Raw genomic sequence first — 13,009 nt, forward strand, 5'->3', positions numbered from 1 at the left:
GTCTCGTCGTGATCTTATTTTGAATTCTCAAAAAAACTTATGTGATAGTATTTAACTGAATATTAATTTTAACAAACCAAAAAGACTTTAAGAAAAAACAAAAACAAATTTGATTGAGGTATAGATAAATAAATAAATCTTGAATTACGAAATAGATGAATTACCATGAGTGAAATGAGATGAAAGAATTTATCGAAGTTTAAATAAGAGTATGACGCTTTAGAATGTCAAGTCAAAATTCAAATAAAATATCTAAGCATTGAGACTGTCAAACCAAACATCAGATATGTCTTCAGCCATCAAAGCAAATATCAAATAAAAATATCTTAAGTTTGTTTGTACAAGTAATATGCCAAATCTTGCAAATATTTTTTTAACTTATATTTTGACAAGTGAAATATGTTAAGAACCAAAATAAGTATTCAATCAAATGAAATACATTAAACATCAAAATAAAATATTATTCATACATGAAAGATCATTTTGGTCATTTACTTAAATTTGACTGCGCTTGTTAAATGTTTACAACTTGGGGACCAAAAGTCATATATCACCTTTTATAAGTACTTCATTTCCATTTCCCGATATTTTGCGTTACGAGTTCCGACGAGCAACTCACCGGAAAACAACCATTAGGTTTAGCAGAGAAGAAGAGAAGGTTCTAGAAGGACAATAACGATGAGTCGTAGCTTGGGGATTCCGGTGAAGCTTCTACACGAAGCAACAGGGCACATAGTAACCGTGGAAATGAAGAGCGGTGAGCTTTACAGAGGAAGTATGGTGGAGTGCGAAGATAACTGGAATTGTCAGCTCGAAAGCATCACTTACACTGCCAAAGTAAGTTTTTTCTACTTTTTAGTTCATTGATTTGGTTTGCGCCGTATTCCTTAAAACCCTAAATCCTAAACCCTAAGTTTTCGTATCAAATTATACAAAAACAATCTAGAAACAAATGTAAAATTGTATTACTTTTTGCTTATTTGTAATCTCTTATGGCTAATCGCCTGAAAAATTGAGCACTAGGATCTTTTGCTCTGCTTATGATTTGAAATTTCCATGTTAGAAGGAATGGAAGGGAGATACAAAAAATATTGCACCATGAAATATGAAGTTCTGGACAGTCTTCTAAGTAGGTTAATTGCTTATTTTTGGTGACAATGGTTTCCGAGTCAATTTAGGGGCACCTCGACTATTCAAGCAGGTACCTGCTACCTCCAACCAACTAGGTACCAAATAACTTTGTCTACTAAGGCTTAGGAAGATGAGAATGAATTACCTAGTGTTTTTTGATTTCGTTTGCACTGGAACCAGAATCTTCATGGTTCTCTTCCCACTTCATTGACTATTAGATACCTTTGGGTCCATCTTTGTGTGCTTCTTGTCCTTGAAGAAGTTAATGTTCGGTCCTTTAAATTGTTATGGTGCTCCAACTTCAACTCTTCAATGGTTGAGTGAGTTTCAAGAATTTTTGGTGTGGAAGTTCATATGTAATGATGTAATGCAGCCAACTGTTGGCTAAATTTTTAAAGTGGAATATATCTATCGCGTTCATTATCCAAGCTTGCTTTTGTGCCACATTGTCATCCTAGATTTATAAGCTGAAAAGAAAAGGACTTATAGGTGGAGATCTAAAATATCTGTCTCAAGAAAGGTGTAACTTTCTCTGGATTTAACCTACTGATTTGAGTATTGACACATTCCTGGTAGACTGCTTGCCTAATTGAATAAGAGTTGGCAATATTATAAAGGGAATTGATGAGAGATTATGTCACACAAGGTGATTAATGGAAAATGGTCAACAATGATGCACAAACTGATCCTGAGAAAACGGTTGAATCTCACCTTCGAGGAGTTTGACAAATATTGACATGACTTTCTATTAGATGGTGAACTAATTGTTTTAATTGCAAATCTGGTTATTACACCACTAAAAATTTATAAGATTGGTACTTTTTAAATTTCTGTAATCGTGCGCTTTACTTTAAAGAAGTGTGCATCATTCAACCCAGTGGAGTGTGAACTGTCCCCTTTTTTGTCCCCTTTCACTTTTCAAAACAATCACTGTTAATTTTAAAATATTAATTTTTGTGGGGCTGCAAAATCTGAAAGTAGTATCCCTATCAATATCAAACAATGATCATGTAATATGTCAAACATTAGTATGATCTCATATACAGAGAATGCATGTGTGTGGTGTGGTCACTTACTTTTACATGATTTAAATTGAAGCTTGCTCATCCATGTGTACGCAAACGATAGAGAAAACTTTAGTAGTGTTTGTTTGGCAGGATATAAAATATAAAATATTGGGCTTTATGATATAAAATACCAGAACAGGTGTCTAGTGCTGGTGGTAGAATTGCAAAGAGGAGGATATTTAGTGTTTGTAGTTTTTTTTTTTTTATGACAAGGGAAACCCGCAGCCGTTATCCTTTGGGTGCGCACAAAGTAAAATCCCTGCTCCTATGCAATAACTCGCAAACCACATAAGAGAGGTAACCTGCATTAGGCAAGCCCGGTGCGACGAGCTCGACCCAGAAGGCAAATCCCTTGCTTTTGTTGGCAACGGGTTTCAAACTTGAGACCTCCAACATGGAAGTCCCAAGTCCAAACCACTGGGCCACCCCGAAGGGTAGTGTTTGTAGTTTCTTTGGTTTTGTGTCTCTTTTTTTCAAACTTGAGACCTCCAACATGGAAGTCCCAAGCCCAAACCACTGGGCCACCCCGAAGGGTAGTGTTTGTAGTTTATTTGGTTTTGTGTCTCTTTTTTGTTTTTCTGTTGGTTTTGTGTCTCTTTTTTTGTGTGTTTTCTCTAGTTTCCCTTATTTGATTCTCCATTTCTGTTTTAATGGGATTCTATTTACCTTATTTACAACAACAACATGCCTAGTGTAATGCTACAAGTGGGGTCTGGGAGGGTAGAGTGTACGCAAACCTTGTAGAGATTCTATTTCCAAAGACCATCGGCTCAAGGTAAATCATATAAAATATATTGAAAAAAATTATGGAAGTGAAGAATTCATGGCAAAAGTATATAGAGAGCATGACAAAGCATTTTGAAAAAGGAACAATAACTACAACAAAATAGTGCGATAATCGAAGTACAAGAAACCCTATTTGCCTAATATATTAGGAGATATACAAGAATGAAGATACTACTAAACCAAGTTTGTCCTGCACTACAATGCATGTCCTTGATAATTTGTCATTTTGTGAATGGAAACTGCATCAACATAGAAATTATTGTGTTCAAATGAACAAACCACACAAATCTCTCTGATCTTTTGCCCCAGTGTGCAGTTTTTGGGAATATGTAGCCCCACTCTGCTAGGCACATTAATGATGATGCCTGGCTTGCTGCTGGGTGCTTGGTGTTCAACGAATCGTGCACCTTCATAGCTACAATATTTGGTTCCTGTTTTGTTACTCATGGAAAAGGAAATGTATCGCGAATTCTTGCTTTTTATTTTCAATATTGGTGACACTAATTGCTATAGTGGGTTAATGCAGGATGGAAGGGTGTCACAACTGGAACACGTTTTTATTCGAGGCAGCAAAGTCAGGTATGTGGTCCTCCTTTCCATAATTATGTGCTGCTTCTGGTAAGATTGTAGCTGAAATTTAGTTTCTGCCAGGTTCATGATAATTCCCGATATGCTTAAGAATGCTCCCATGTTCAAGCGGCTAGAATCCAGAATCAAGGTACACTTTAGTTGCATCTATGTTCATTTATCTGTTTTAATGAAGTGCTTTGACCTATGTTTGATTTTATTTATTAAAGGGAAAAGGTACATCACTCGGTGTTGGACGGGGACGTGCAATGGCCATGCGAGCTAAAGTCAGTGCCGCTTCTAATTTTACGTGTATTTTCACTTGCCAACAGTTTTGCTTTTTTCTAGCAAAAAGACATGCCTGATTATGAACTTGTTTGCAGGCTCAGGCTGCAGGTCGTGGAGCAGCACCTGGTCGAGGTGTTGTGCCTCCTGTAAGAAGATAATCTCCCCGCATTGGTTGGTATCTGGTTTTTGAGTTCGTAAATTCATTGTAATAGTGCATGAGAGGCTTTGTATCGCTGATCTTGTTCTTATAATTGAGAAATGTGCAATCTGAGAAACGCTCAATGTAGGATGTTGACTCTTTATTCCAGATATGACTAGATATAAGTATGTGATTTTCAGAATACAACATACAAGGATGTTTACCAGTCTTTCTTGCAATGTGGATCGGGACAAGTTTCTCATTATGGCTCAGTATTTCATTGGGACTATGTGTAGCTTAGATATGTTTTTATTTTTGATAACTGTAGTGTTGAGGCCCACTTATGCGCACCTCGACTAATTTCACAGGATATCTGTCACCTCTACTAGCAACAGGTGGTACTAGGTAACTTTCACCAAGGCTAGAACAGATGGGAAGAAATCATCTAGCCCGGTTTAGGGAAGGCATCTTCTTGTGGTTAGTTCGTATTGCAATTAATGGCTTGGTTTTACATCTTTCCATTAAATCTTTGCTGGGTGTTTTTTATTCCATGTTGTTGGTATCCAAGGGCTTTCGATGAATTTCACTAGAATGTTATAGTATTCCTTTTGTTAGGACTAACACCATGGCTTTGGTTCAATAGTAAGAGTACAATGCATGAGGTGTGAGTTAGGCGTACATGACGAGGTCAAACCCTATCAAGAACAAATGCTTGGTATTTAAGTAGAGTATCCATCAAGTTTAAAACCGTGACAGTTGGCCCTTAGGATTTCTCAATGATTAAAAAAACTTATAGGGAAGCAAATATTCGGTGTTGATTTTCAATATTTAGAAAATGTGGCCTTCTTGATGACGGTAATTTTTGAGTTGATTTTTATTTTTTTTTGGACATGTATTCTTACTTTTTGAAAGTTCCATGTTATAGAAGAGAAGACCCAACAACACCAAGTAACCACTAATAGATTCTTGAAGTACACCACCTAGGGTTGTAGTGGAGTGGTAAGTGTTTCTTCATCCTTAATTAGAGGTTTTGGGTTTTGAGTCTCCTGGTGAGGAGTTGTCTTTGTTAGGGAGCATTTTACCTTTAATGTGGGACTTTTCAAGTTTACTTGTACACATTATAAGTTGGAGGATATAAATGTCAGCTAATTAAGCTTAAGTTAAAAGGCATGTTTATGTATTATCAATAACATGATTGATGCATTTTTTCTCATAATCAATCAACATGCAGAAGGAAGATCATATTTAGCTTTTCTATTATTTTTTTTTTAAGAGAAGTATTGAAAACATTCCTAAATTCGGTGTGAATTATTAGTTTCATCTCTAAATAATTGACAGCCTCAAAAAGACCCATTTACTTGACTAACTAAACTTAAATACACTCTCGAATTCTCGTCAAGTTTAGGGGTGCTTTTAACACTTTTCTCATTTTTGTTATTAAGAGTTTCATGCTTGTACGAGAGTTTGAGACCACTTGCTATGACATGTGTCTGACAGACAGAGGTATGAGGAGTGTATTTAAGGTTGTCAATAATTCGGAGATAACAGTAATAATTTGTGCCAAATTAAGAGTGTTTCAAATATTTCTCTTTTTTAAAAAAAAATTATTTTTGGTATCATTACTCTGGAGAATTATTTTTTAAGAGCTAACAATAAAGTTTAGCTTGCAGACAAAAATGACAAATAGTAAAAGATAAAAATAAATAAGTTGTGTATAATTCAATGGTAGACACAATATTAATAATTGAACTTCCCCCATGTTTGAATAATATACTTTTCTCCCCTATCATATGCAATATTTATTTGATTTAATCGATGTCAAATATACATCACTTAGTTAAATCAATGTTTCGAACCAAATCATACAATTTAATTGAGGTCAAACATTTCTAGTAAACTAGTTTGAGGACTCGAAGTACAATAAAATAATAACTTACTACCTCTGTTCACTTTTAATTGTCATAGTTTCTCTTTTTAGAGTAAAATTATAAAAAATCTTGACTAATATTTTACGATGTATTTTTCATAATATTGATATGTCAAAAATTGTAATTTACAGTACTTTTCGTATAGTTTTTGAATATCTAAATTCTTTGTTTAAAATATCGAATTAATGTAATCTAATTTAACTTTGAAAATTAGTCAAATTAACTTTCGAAAAATGTAATATGACAAATAAAAATGATGGGGAAGCAATTAATTATAAAAAGAAATTCGAAATTTGAGAACCTCGAGAGTTCAAAGTTTTGAAGTTAGAAATCCCATTTATTATATGTATATATAATGTATTCCTCAACTTTTGATTATAATTTAAAATTAATTGAAGCTCCATCTGGTTATAAAAACGTGTTCGGTACGGAGGAAAATATGTTTTATGAAAAAATAAGTGAGTCTTACTTATTTTTGTGTTTCATACGTAAGTAAATCTTTTTATATATAAGGTGTGTTTAGTATGGAAAGAAACATTTTCTATTCCAATTCTCATGTTTATTTGGTCAAAAATTTGGAAAACAATTTATTTTAAAAAACAAGCTCTTTAAAAATGAGGAAAATGTCTTCCTTAATATAAGTAGGGGAACGAGTTCCACAAGTGACATTTCACATTGATTGTGTCCTTGTCACCCTCCAACACACTTCATCTTCACCCCAACCATCAAATCCCCTATCCCCATCACTCCTAACTCCTACTATCACCTCTCACAGTATTTGACTAGATTATATACAATATGTTTAGAATAATACTTTATACCAAACACAAGAAAATAAGCAAGAAACACACTTAATTTTCTTTGAGAACATTTTCAAGAAAACAATTTCTATGGAAAAACATTTCCCTCACACCATACACATTATATATTGTAGGAGGTGGGGACGGAGTAGGGGTGTGCATTCGGTTTTTCGGTTTGGATTTTTTGGTTTTGTAAATGTGTAACCCAATTCGATCCAAAATAAATTTGGTTTGGTTTGATTTTTCTCTATTCGGTTAGGCTTTTTTCGGTTTTCAGTTATGTCAATAATTAATAACATAACCAAAGTAATAGTATTGAGTCTCTTAAATATACTTTCTAATATAAATCATAAGTAAAACTTAAAACACAATACTTATAAGTATACCTATTATAGATGTTCAAACATAAAATATAAACGTGATCATCATGAAAGACAAGGCCAAACCAAAAAACCAAACAAAGTACTAATTTATTAATTCAAAACCAAAAAATCAGTCCAAATAAAAAATCAATTTGATTTGGTTTGGTTATTCGGTTTAATCCGAATAGTGCACACCCCTAGGACGGAGGCTACGACAGTGAGAGTACAAATGAGGCGTGTACTAGGATGATGAGGATAATATCAATTTGGAACGTCACTTATGAAATTTGTTTTTCTTACTTTTACTGAGAAAGTCATTTTCCTTATTCTTAAAGGAGTTATCTTCCTTTTAGAAAAAATACTTTCCAATTATTTTTTTTTTGACTAATCAAAAATTGAAAAACATTCATAAAAAAATAAATTTACTCAAATTTATGATGGTACATACATGGCCAAATTTGACTCTTTTCCCTCATTAAATTTGGCGAGTTGGATATATTGTGTGGTAGGAAAACTAGAGGGGACAAATATTGAGGCTACCAATGAGGTACACAAAAAGAAATATAGATGCATTAGACAACAAGACAAGGGCTTAAAACTAGTGATTATAATCCTCATTTTGTCTTTTCTCTAATCCTAAATCAACTTAACATTAAACCTAAATGAAAAAGACTAATAACAATTTTGAACAGTTTCATCCATACATAATTGTGTGGACCAGTTCCTTTTGTCCAATAATTAATTAATTTTCACATATGTTTTTGAAGTATGTTGTTTCTCTCCATCTTAAATCTTGAAAAAGAAGGGTCACCGATGAGGGTTTTGATAGAGCGGTAAATACTCATTTATTTTTTATCAAAAATTTTGAGTTCGAACCCTACTGAATACGAAATCGCTTTTGTTAGAGAGTAGTATATTTTGAGTTCAAAATGAATCAGGGCGTCATGTAAAAACTTACCATTGCAAATCAAGACGGTGATAAATCAGATAACAAATAAAAACATATTATTAATAGGATTTGTTCAAGCAATCTACATATTGAAAACTAATATAAAAAAACATAAACTTTATTGGGAGAATAATCTTTCCATAAACTAAACTCTTAAATGTCATTGTGGATACTATTGTATTGTGGTATAAGAAGAAGAGTCTTCAGTTTATACAGTTCCAAACCTTTTTCCGACAAAGCAATAACCCAAATATAGAAAAAAATTATACTTTTCTTTCGGCAAAAGTTAAAACATTTATGGAAATATTTTAACTTTCCTTCCAAAAAAAGAATAAAAATCAGAACAAAACCCTAAGAATTTACTCCCTAACGTGTGACTTCCTAGCATGAATCTAAATTTAGTGAAACATATCGAATACCGAGCATCGAACAAGAGCCAAAGAAAATAATCTTTAAAAGGGTCCATTATTGTCTTTAAAAATCTAAAATATATGAGGTTGCTAGTGCATGCTAGTGATACTCAATGGTTGGTAAATGCAACATTGTTGTCTTGTCCCCATTACTACTATTTATTGTACGTTAGTACTGAATCTTGTCCCATGTTATATTCATATGTTTACAATATCTTCCTAATTTTACATAAAAATGATGAAATATAATAATTTTAAAATTATTTAATATTTATTTATCGCATTTTATTTCGAGATTGATATCCTAATCCTACCAATCAAACAATAACATATCTGAAGGTTTCAAATTGATTGCCTTAAAGCTTGTTATTCGTCTTCTACATAAAGTTGTTTGAATTAATGTTTGGGGTTCAAGGCTGACTTGTAGGTCTTCGGTTAGTCGTCTGAATTGGTTCGATCATTGAGAACAATATTTTTATCAATCTCATTCTACTACTCTCTTAGTACGAATTTTTGTTAGTCTATTTCTTGATTTCGATCTAAGAGTACAAATTGATACCACTATAGTGATTTTCTTCGAATTATCTATTGCACAAATAGTACATAATAAAATTCTCTACATTGGTAACGGTTATAGATCTGATTGATAGGTAATTAGGTATCAATTTAATCCTTGAAAAGTAACGAAAAAAAATGAAATTTAATACTTGAAAAAAAAAGGCAAATTATTCACTATGTTATAATGAAATATGTTGATTGAGCTTGTGAACAAAATATACAAATTTATATTCAAATACTAACTATTTACATATACAAAGGATAAATAATTAAGAATTGTTTTAGATCATAAATTTTTAACTTTTTTTAAAAAATATTGTGTCAAATCAAACAACGAGAGAATAGAAAATGTCAATGTTTAACTATTTTGTTTCAAAATCTATATCATTGAATAAGAATTGATTAGGAGGTAATTAAGGCTATGGTCATAAGGGTCCTACTAGCATGTGCTCAAAATAATGTGTGTATAACATATGGTCAAATTATCAGTTAATCCAATCAAAACAATTAGTACTTGATTATATCATTGACACTATTATTACTTGATTAATCAATTAATAATAATAATAATAATAATAATAATAATAATAATAATAATAATTCCTCCGTTTGTTTCATTTTGTTTGTACTATTTTTCTTTTTTTGTCCTTTTGAAAAATAATATCTCTTTTCTTTTTTGGCAATTCTTTTAATCATTACTTTTTATATGACAAGTTTAAAATTACAAGATTAAAAGACATTTTGATTCAGTCTACATGTCTTTAATTTAAGATGACAAGGGTCAAAAAAAAAAAAACGTTCCTAAACTACGCGCCAAGTGAAAACAAGACAATCAAATTAAAATAACAAGAGTAATTTTTTCAGCACATCTCCGCTCTTTTTCTCTTTCAAACGGGTGAATTGACATTTGATCGAGATGTGATTTTATCTCTTTCTTAGTTGTTCAAATAATTCGGGCTTGAAAATATTATAGATTTAATAACCGATTTGACAAATTTTCTAAAAAGTAAAAAATATTTTTTTTCTTTTAAGTGTTTATTTAGAGAACTAGAGTGTTTGCTAAAGCTTTTTTTTTTTTTAAAAAAAAAGTGATTTTGAGCCTAGTAAAAGTTTAAAAAAATACTAACATTTTTCTAAAGAATGTTTGGAATTTTGGTCAAAACACATATTTCTATTCTACTATTGACAAAAATATTTTTCAAAATAATTAGTTAAATACAAATAACTACTCTTGAAAAATACTTTTTCAAAAAGCACTTCCGATAAAAAAAAACATTTTTCAAAATAAGTTGTTTGCCCGTCAATTAAGCAAAGGGCTAAGCTTGGCAGTGGGTGCAAGGCAATAAGGGCGTATTTGTAACCAAAATTTAAGGAAAAACTCTCCACATTCAATGGCATTAACTTGTCAATCAAAGCTAAGATATAAACAATACATTTTTTTTTCACTCGGTGTCAGAAGTTTGCATCTGCATTAAAGTTTCAATTAAATTTGTATCGCGCATTATAGGACACATTCGGAGATGTTACTCCTAAACTATTTCACAATTGATGCTTATGCAAAATTTTTATTATTATTTTTTCATTTCTCCCTTTTAAAAATAATTAGATGATTTTATTTCCAACAATAGGAAATTAATTTTATAAATAAGTAATTATATTACGTGTTTGATAAAAATATCAAAACTAATAATAAGAACCTTAAGTATTTGGTAAAAAAAAAGATAAGTTGTTCTTTTGATAAATGACTAAATGCCCTAATATTTCATATATAAAGATTTGTTTTAAAAAAAAAAGAGACAGGACAATGAATATGAATGGAGTGGAAATTAGAGATTTTGTATTGGAATATATATATATATATATGAAAGAATAAAATAGTAAAAAAAAACTATCAAACTAAAAGTGTTTATGACTATTTACTTGACCTATAATTAAACACCTTGAGTGCTCACCAAGATACTTAAATAGTTAGTATCTACCTTTGATAAATAAAAGTAGTTGATATCAAAGACAATTTTAGAATTTAAGTTTGTTAAATTCAATCTTCAATGTTATTGCTATTTAATATATTGTACTCTTAAATTTATCGACTCAAAATTTGATTTGCTGAAATTTGAGTACCTTTTTCTTAAAAAAGTCATGCATATGTATCTTTTTCATATTGAAAATATTAAATTCAAGTGAAGTCATTAAGTATACGTCTACATTGAAATTTATGTCTTCAACTCAATTTAAAGTTTCACACTATTTTTACGTCGCTAGCATTTTGATAGTGGAAAAATTATTTATATTGACGATCCATATTAATTTTACTTCAACTCAATTATATTAATTTGAAAAATGTTGTGGATATTCTCTTTTTTTTCTCATGAATAGTAACATCAAGATTTAAAAATGGGTGCAAATATAACACCACTTGTCAAAATATTTAGTAACACATGAGATTGTACAAATTAAATACAATCCCACAAAAGTTAATTAGCAGGGATTTCTTTATGATAAGCTAATAAAAAATAAATTCAACTATATTCACTTAATGGCCTAATCTAGCTGCTCCATAGTAATCTCCAATAGTATCTCGCTGATTCAAAGGGCAGTCTGATGCAGGAAGCTCTAGTAGTGCGTAAGATTATTCCAAAGAATGGGTCGAACCACATTTAGATCTTTTGTACGCAGTTTTACCTCTTATTAGAACATTGACATTAGAGAACAAAAATCTTCTTCATCACAAGGGATAGTAAGTCCCATATCATGGTTGAATCCAAATTCTTCTTCAGCCCTTTGAAGCAAACTTTGAAATTCAGGATGTGTCAACCAAGAAATTGGAATTATGTGTCTACTTCTATTTTCACCAACATATACTACAAAGTGGCCTTTTGGTACATCATGAGGAAGTCCATTCTCATTTTTTCCAAAACTTGAACACCTTTTCAAGATTTGTTTGAGGGCTACACTTTGAGTTATGTGTTTGCTTGATTTCTTTAGGGCCATTTTTTTTTTGGTTTTTTGATATGAGGAGATTTGGGGATTTTAGAAAGGATGGTCACTTGAGGTGTGGTTTGAATATTTGAATTTTTTGAGTTGTGTGGAATTGGAATTAGGGAAAGGAAAGTATTTATGGGGAGAGTGGAAAAAACAATAGCACATGGTGTGTTGTGAGAAGGGAAGAAATAAATACGTATTGAATGTTGATTTTTGGGATTAGTCTTGTATGCAAGGGCTTGAGTCTCTTTTGTTCTTTCATCCATTGGTAATATGCCCTACTTATGTCATCCCACCTAAAAACACTAGACTTGGACCACACTCACCTCCTTAGCTAGCAACCAAATATGTTGCCATGATTTTTTCTCACTTTTGTTTTTTGTTTACCCCTATTTGAGCTTCCATCTTTTTACTCTCTTGGTTACTCGAACTCCTGACTAATGATTGGAGGTGGATGATGCTTACCACATGAGAAACCCCTTCTTATCTTATTTGATTTCATATATGGTGTTTGAAATCCGCATTGAGGCAATAGATTAAATTTGCTTTCACTTTTTCTTTACCCCTCCCAACTTTTTTCTCCCTTGGTTACTCGAATTGATAACATTATGATTAGAGGTGGAGGGTGCTTTTATACCATCCAAGCAATCTCTCGATCATATCTTCTTTTGGTTTCACATCTTCTTTTGGTTTCACATCTTGTGTTCAGTATTAAATGTGGATTTGCCTCAAAAGGTTCAGGTTTGGGGTAAAAACGCTTTTTAACAAAGACAATTGTATACCCAACAGGGTTGAACTTAAGTCCTCTGATTAAGGATAACTGAAGACTTACTACTCCACCCAAAACCTTTGTTGGTTTTTTTTATCTTTAATAAAGACAATTCAATGTACATAAGCTCCTTTGCTATGTGTGAGGTCCAGAAAAAGAACGAAACACATTAAGTTTACTGTACATAATTTTACATAACATTTTTAGGATTGTTATTTCCACGATGTAATAAATTCACGACCTTAACAAGATTGCAAACTTTATCGTTGCGTC

At 31.8% G+C, this 13,009-nt stretch overlaps 2 protein-coding genes across 2 annotated transcripts; one reads left to right on the forward strand and one right to left on the reverse strand.

Annotated features, from left to right (window-relative positions):
- Nucleotides 1-577: 577 nt before the first annotated feature.
- LOC125858957 (small nuclear ribonucleoprotein SmD3b-like) lies at nucleotides 578-4,243 on the forward strand. Its single transcript, XM_049538713.1, has 5 exons — nucleotides 578-837; nucleotides 3,511-3,563; nucleotides 3,636-3,702; nucleotides 3,782-3,838; nucleotides 3,935-4,243. Exons 1-5 carry the CDS (start codon nucleotides 679-681, stop codon nucleotides 3,995-3,997), a joined length of 399 nt encoding a protein of 132 aa, XP_049394670.1. The 5' UTR covers nucleotides 578-678; the 3' UTR covers nucleotides 3,998-4,243.
- A 7,067-nt stretch (nucleotides 4,244-11,310) lies between these two features.
- On the reverse strand, nucleotides 11,311-12,054 carry LOC125859579 (auxin-responsive protein SAUR50-like). The gene has a single exon (XM_049539350.1). It carries the CDS (start codon nucleotides 11,974-11,976, stop codon nucleotides 11,674-11,676), a length of 303 nt encoding a protein of 100 aa, XP_049395307.1. The 5' UTR covers nucleotides 11,977-12,054; the 3' UTR covers nucleotides 11,311-11,673.
- Nucleotides 12,055-13,009: the final 955 nt, after the last annotated feature.

This window comes from Solanum stenotomum, chromosome 3, assembly GCF_019186545.1.
Source record: "Solanum stenotomum isolate F172 chromosome 3, ASM1918654v1, whole genome shotgun sequence".
Classification (NCBI taxonomy): Eukaryota; Viridiplantae; Streptophyta; class Magnoliopsida; order Solanales; family Solanaceae; genus Solanum; species Solanum stenotomum.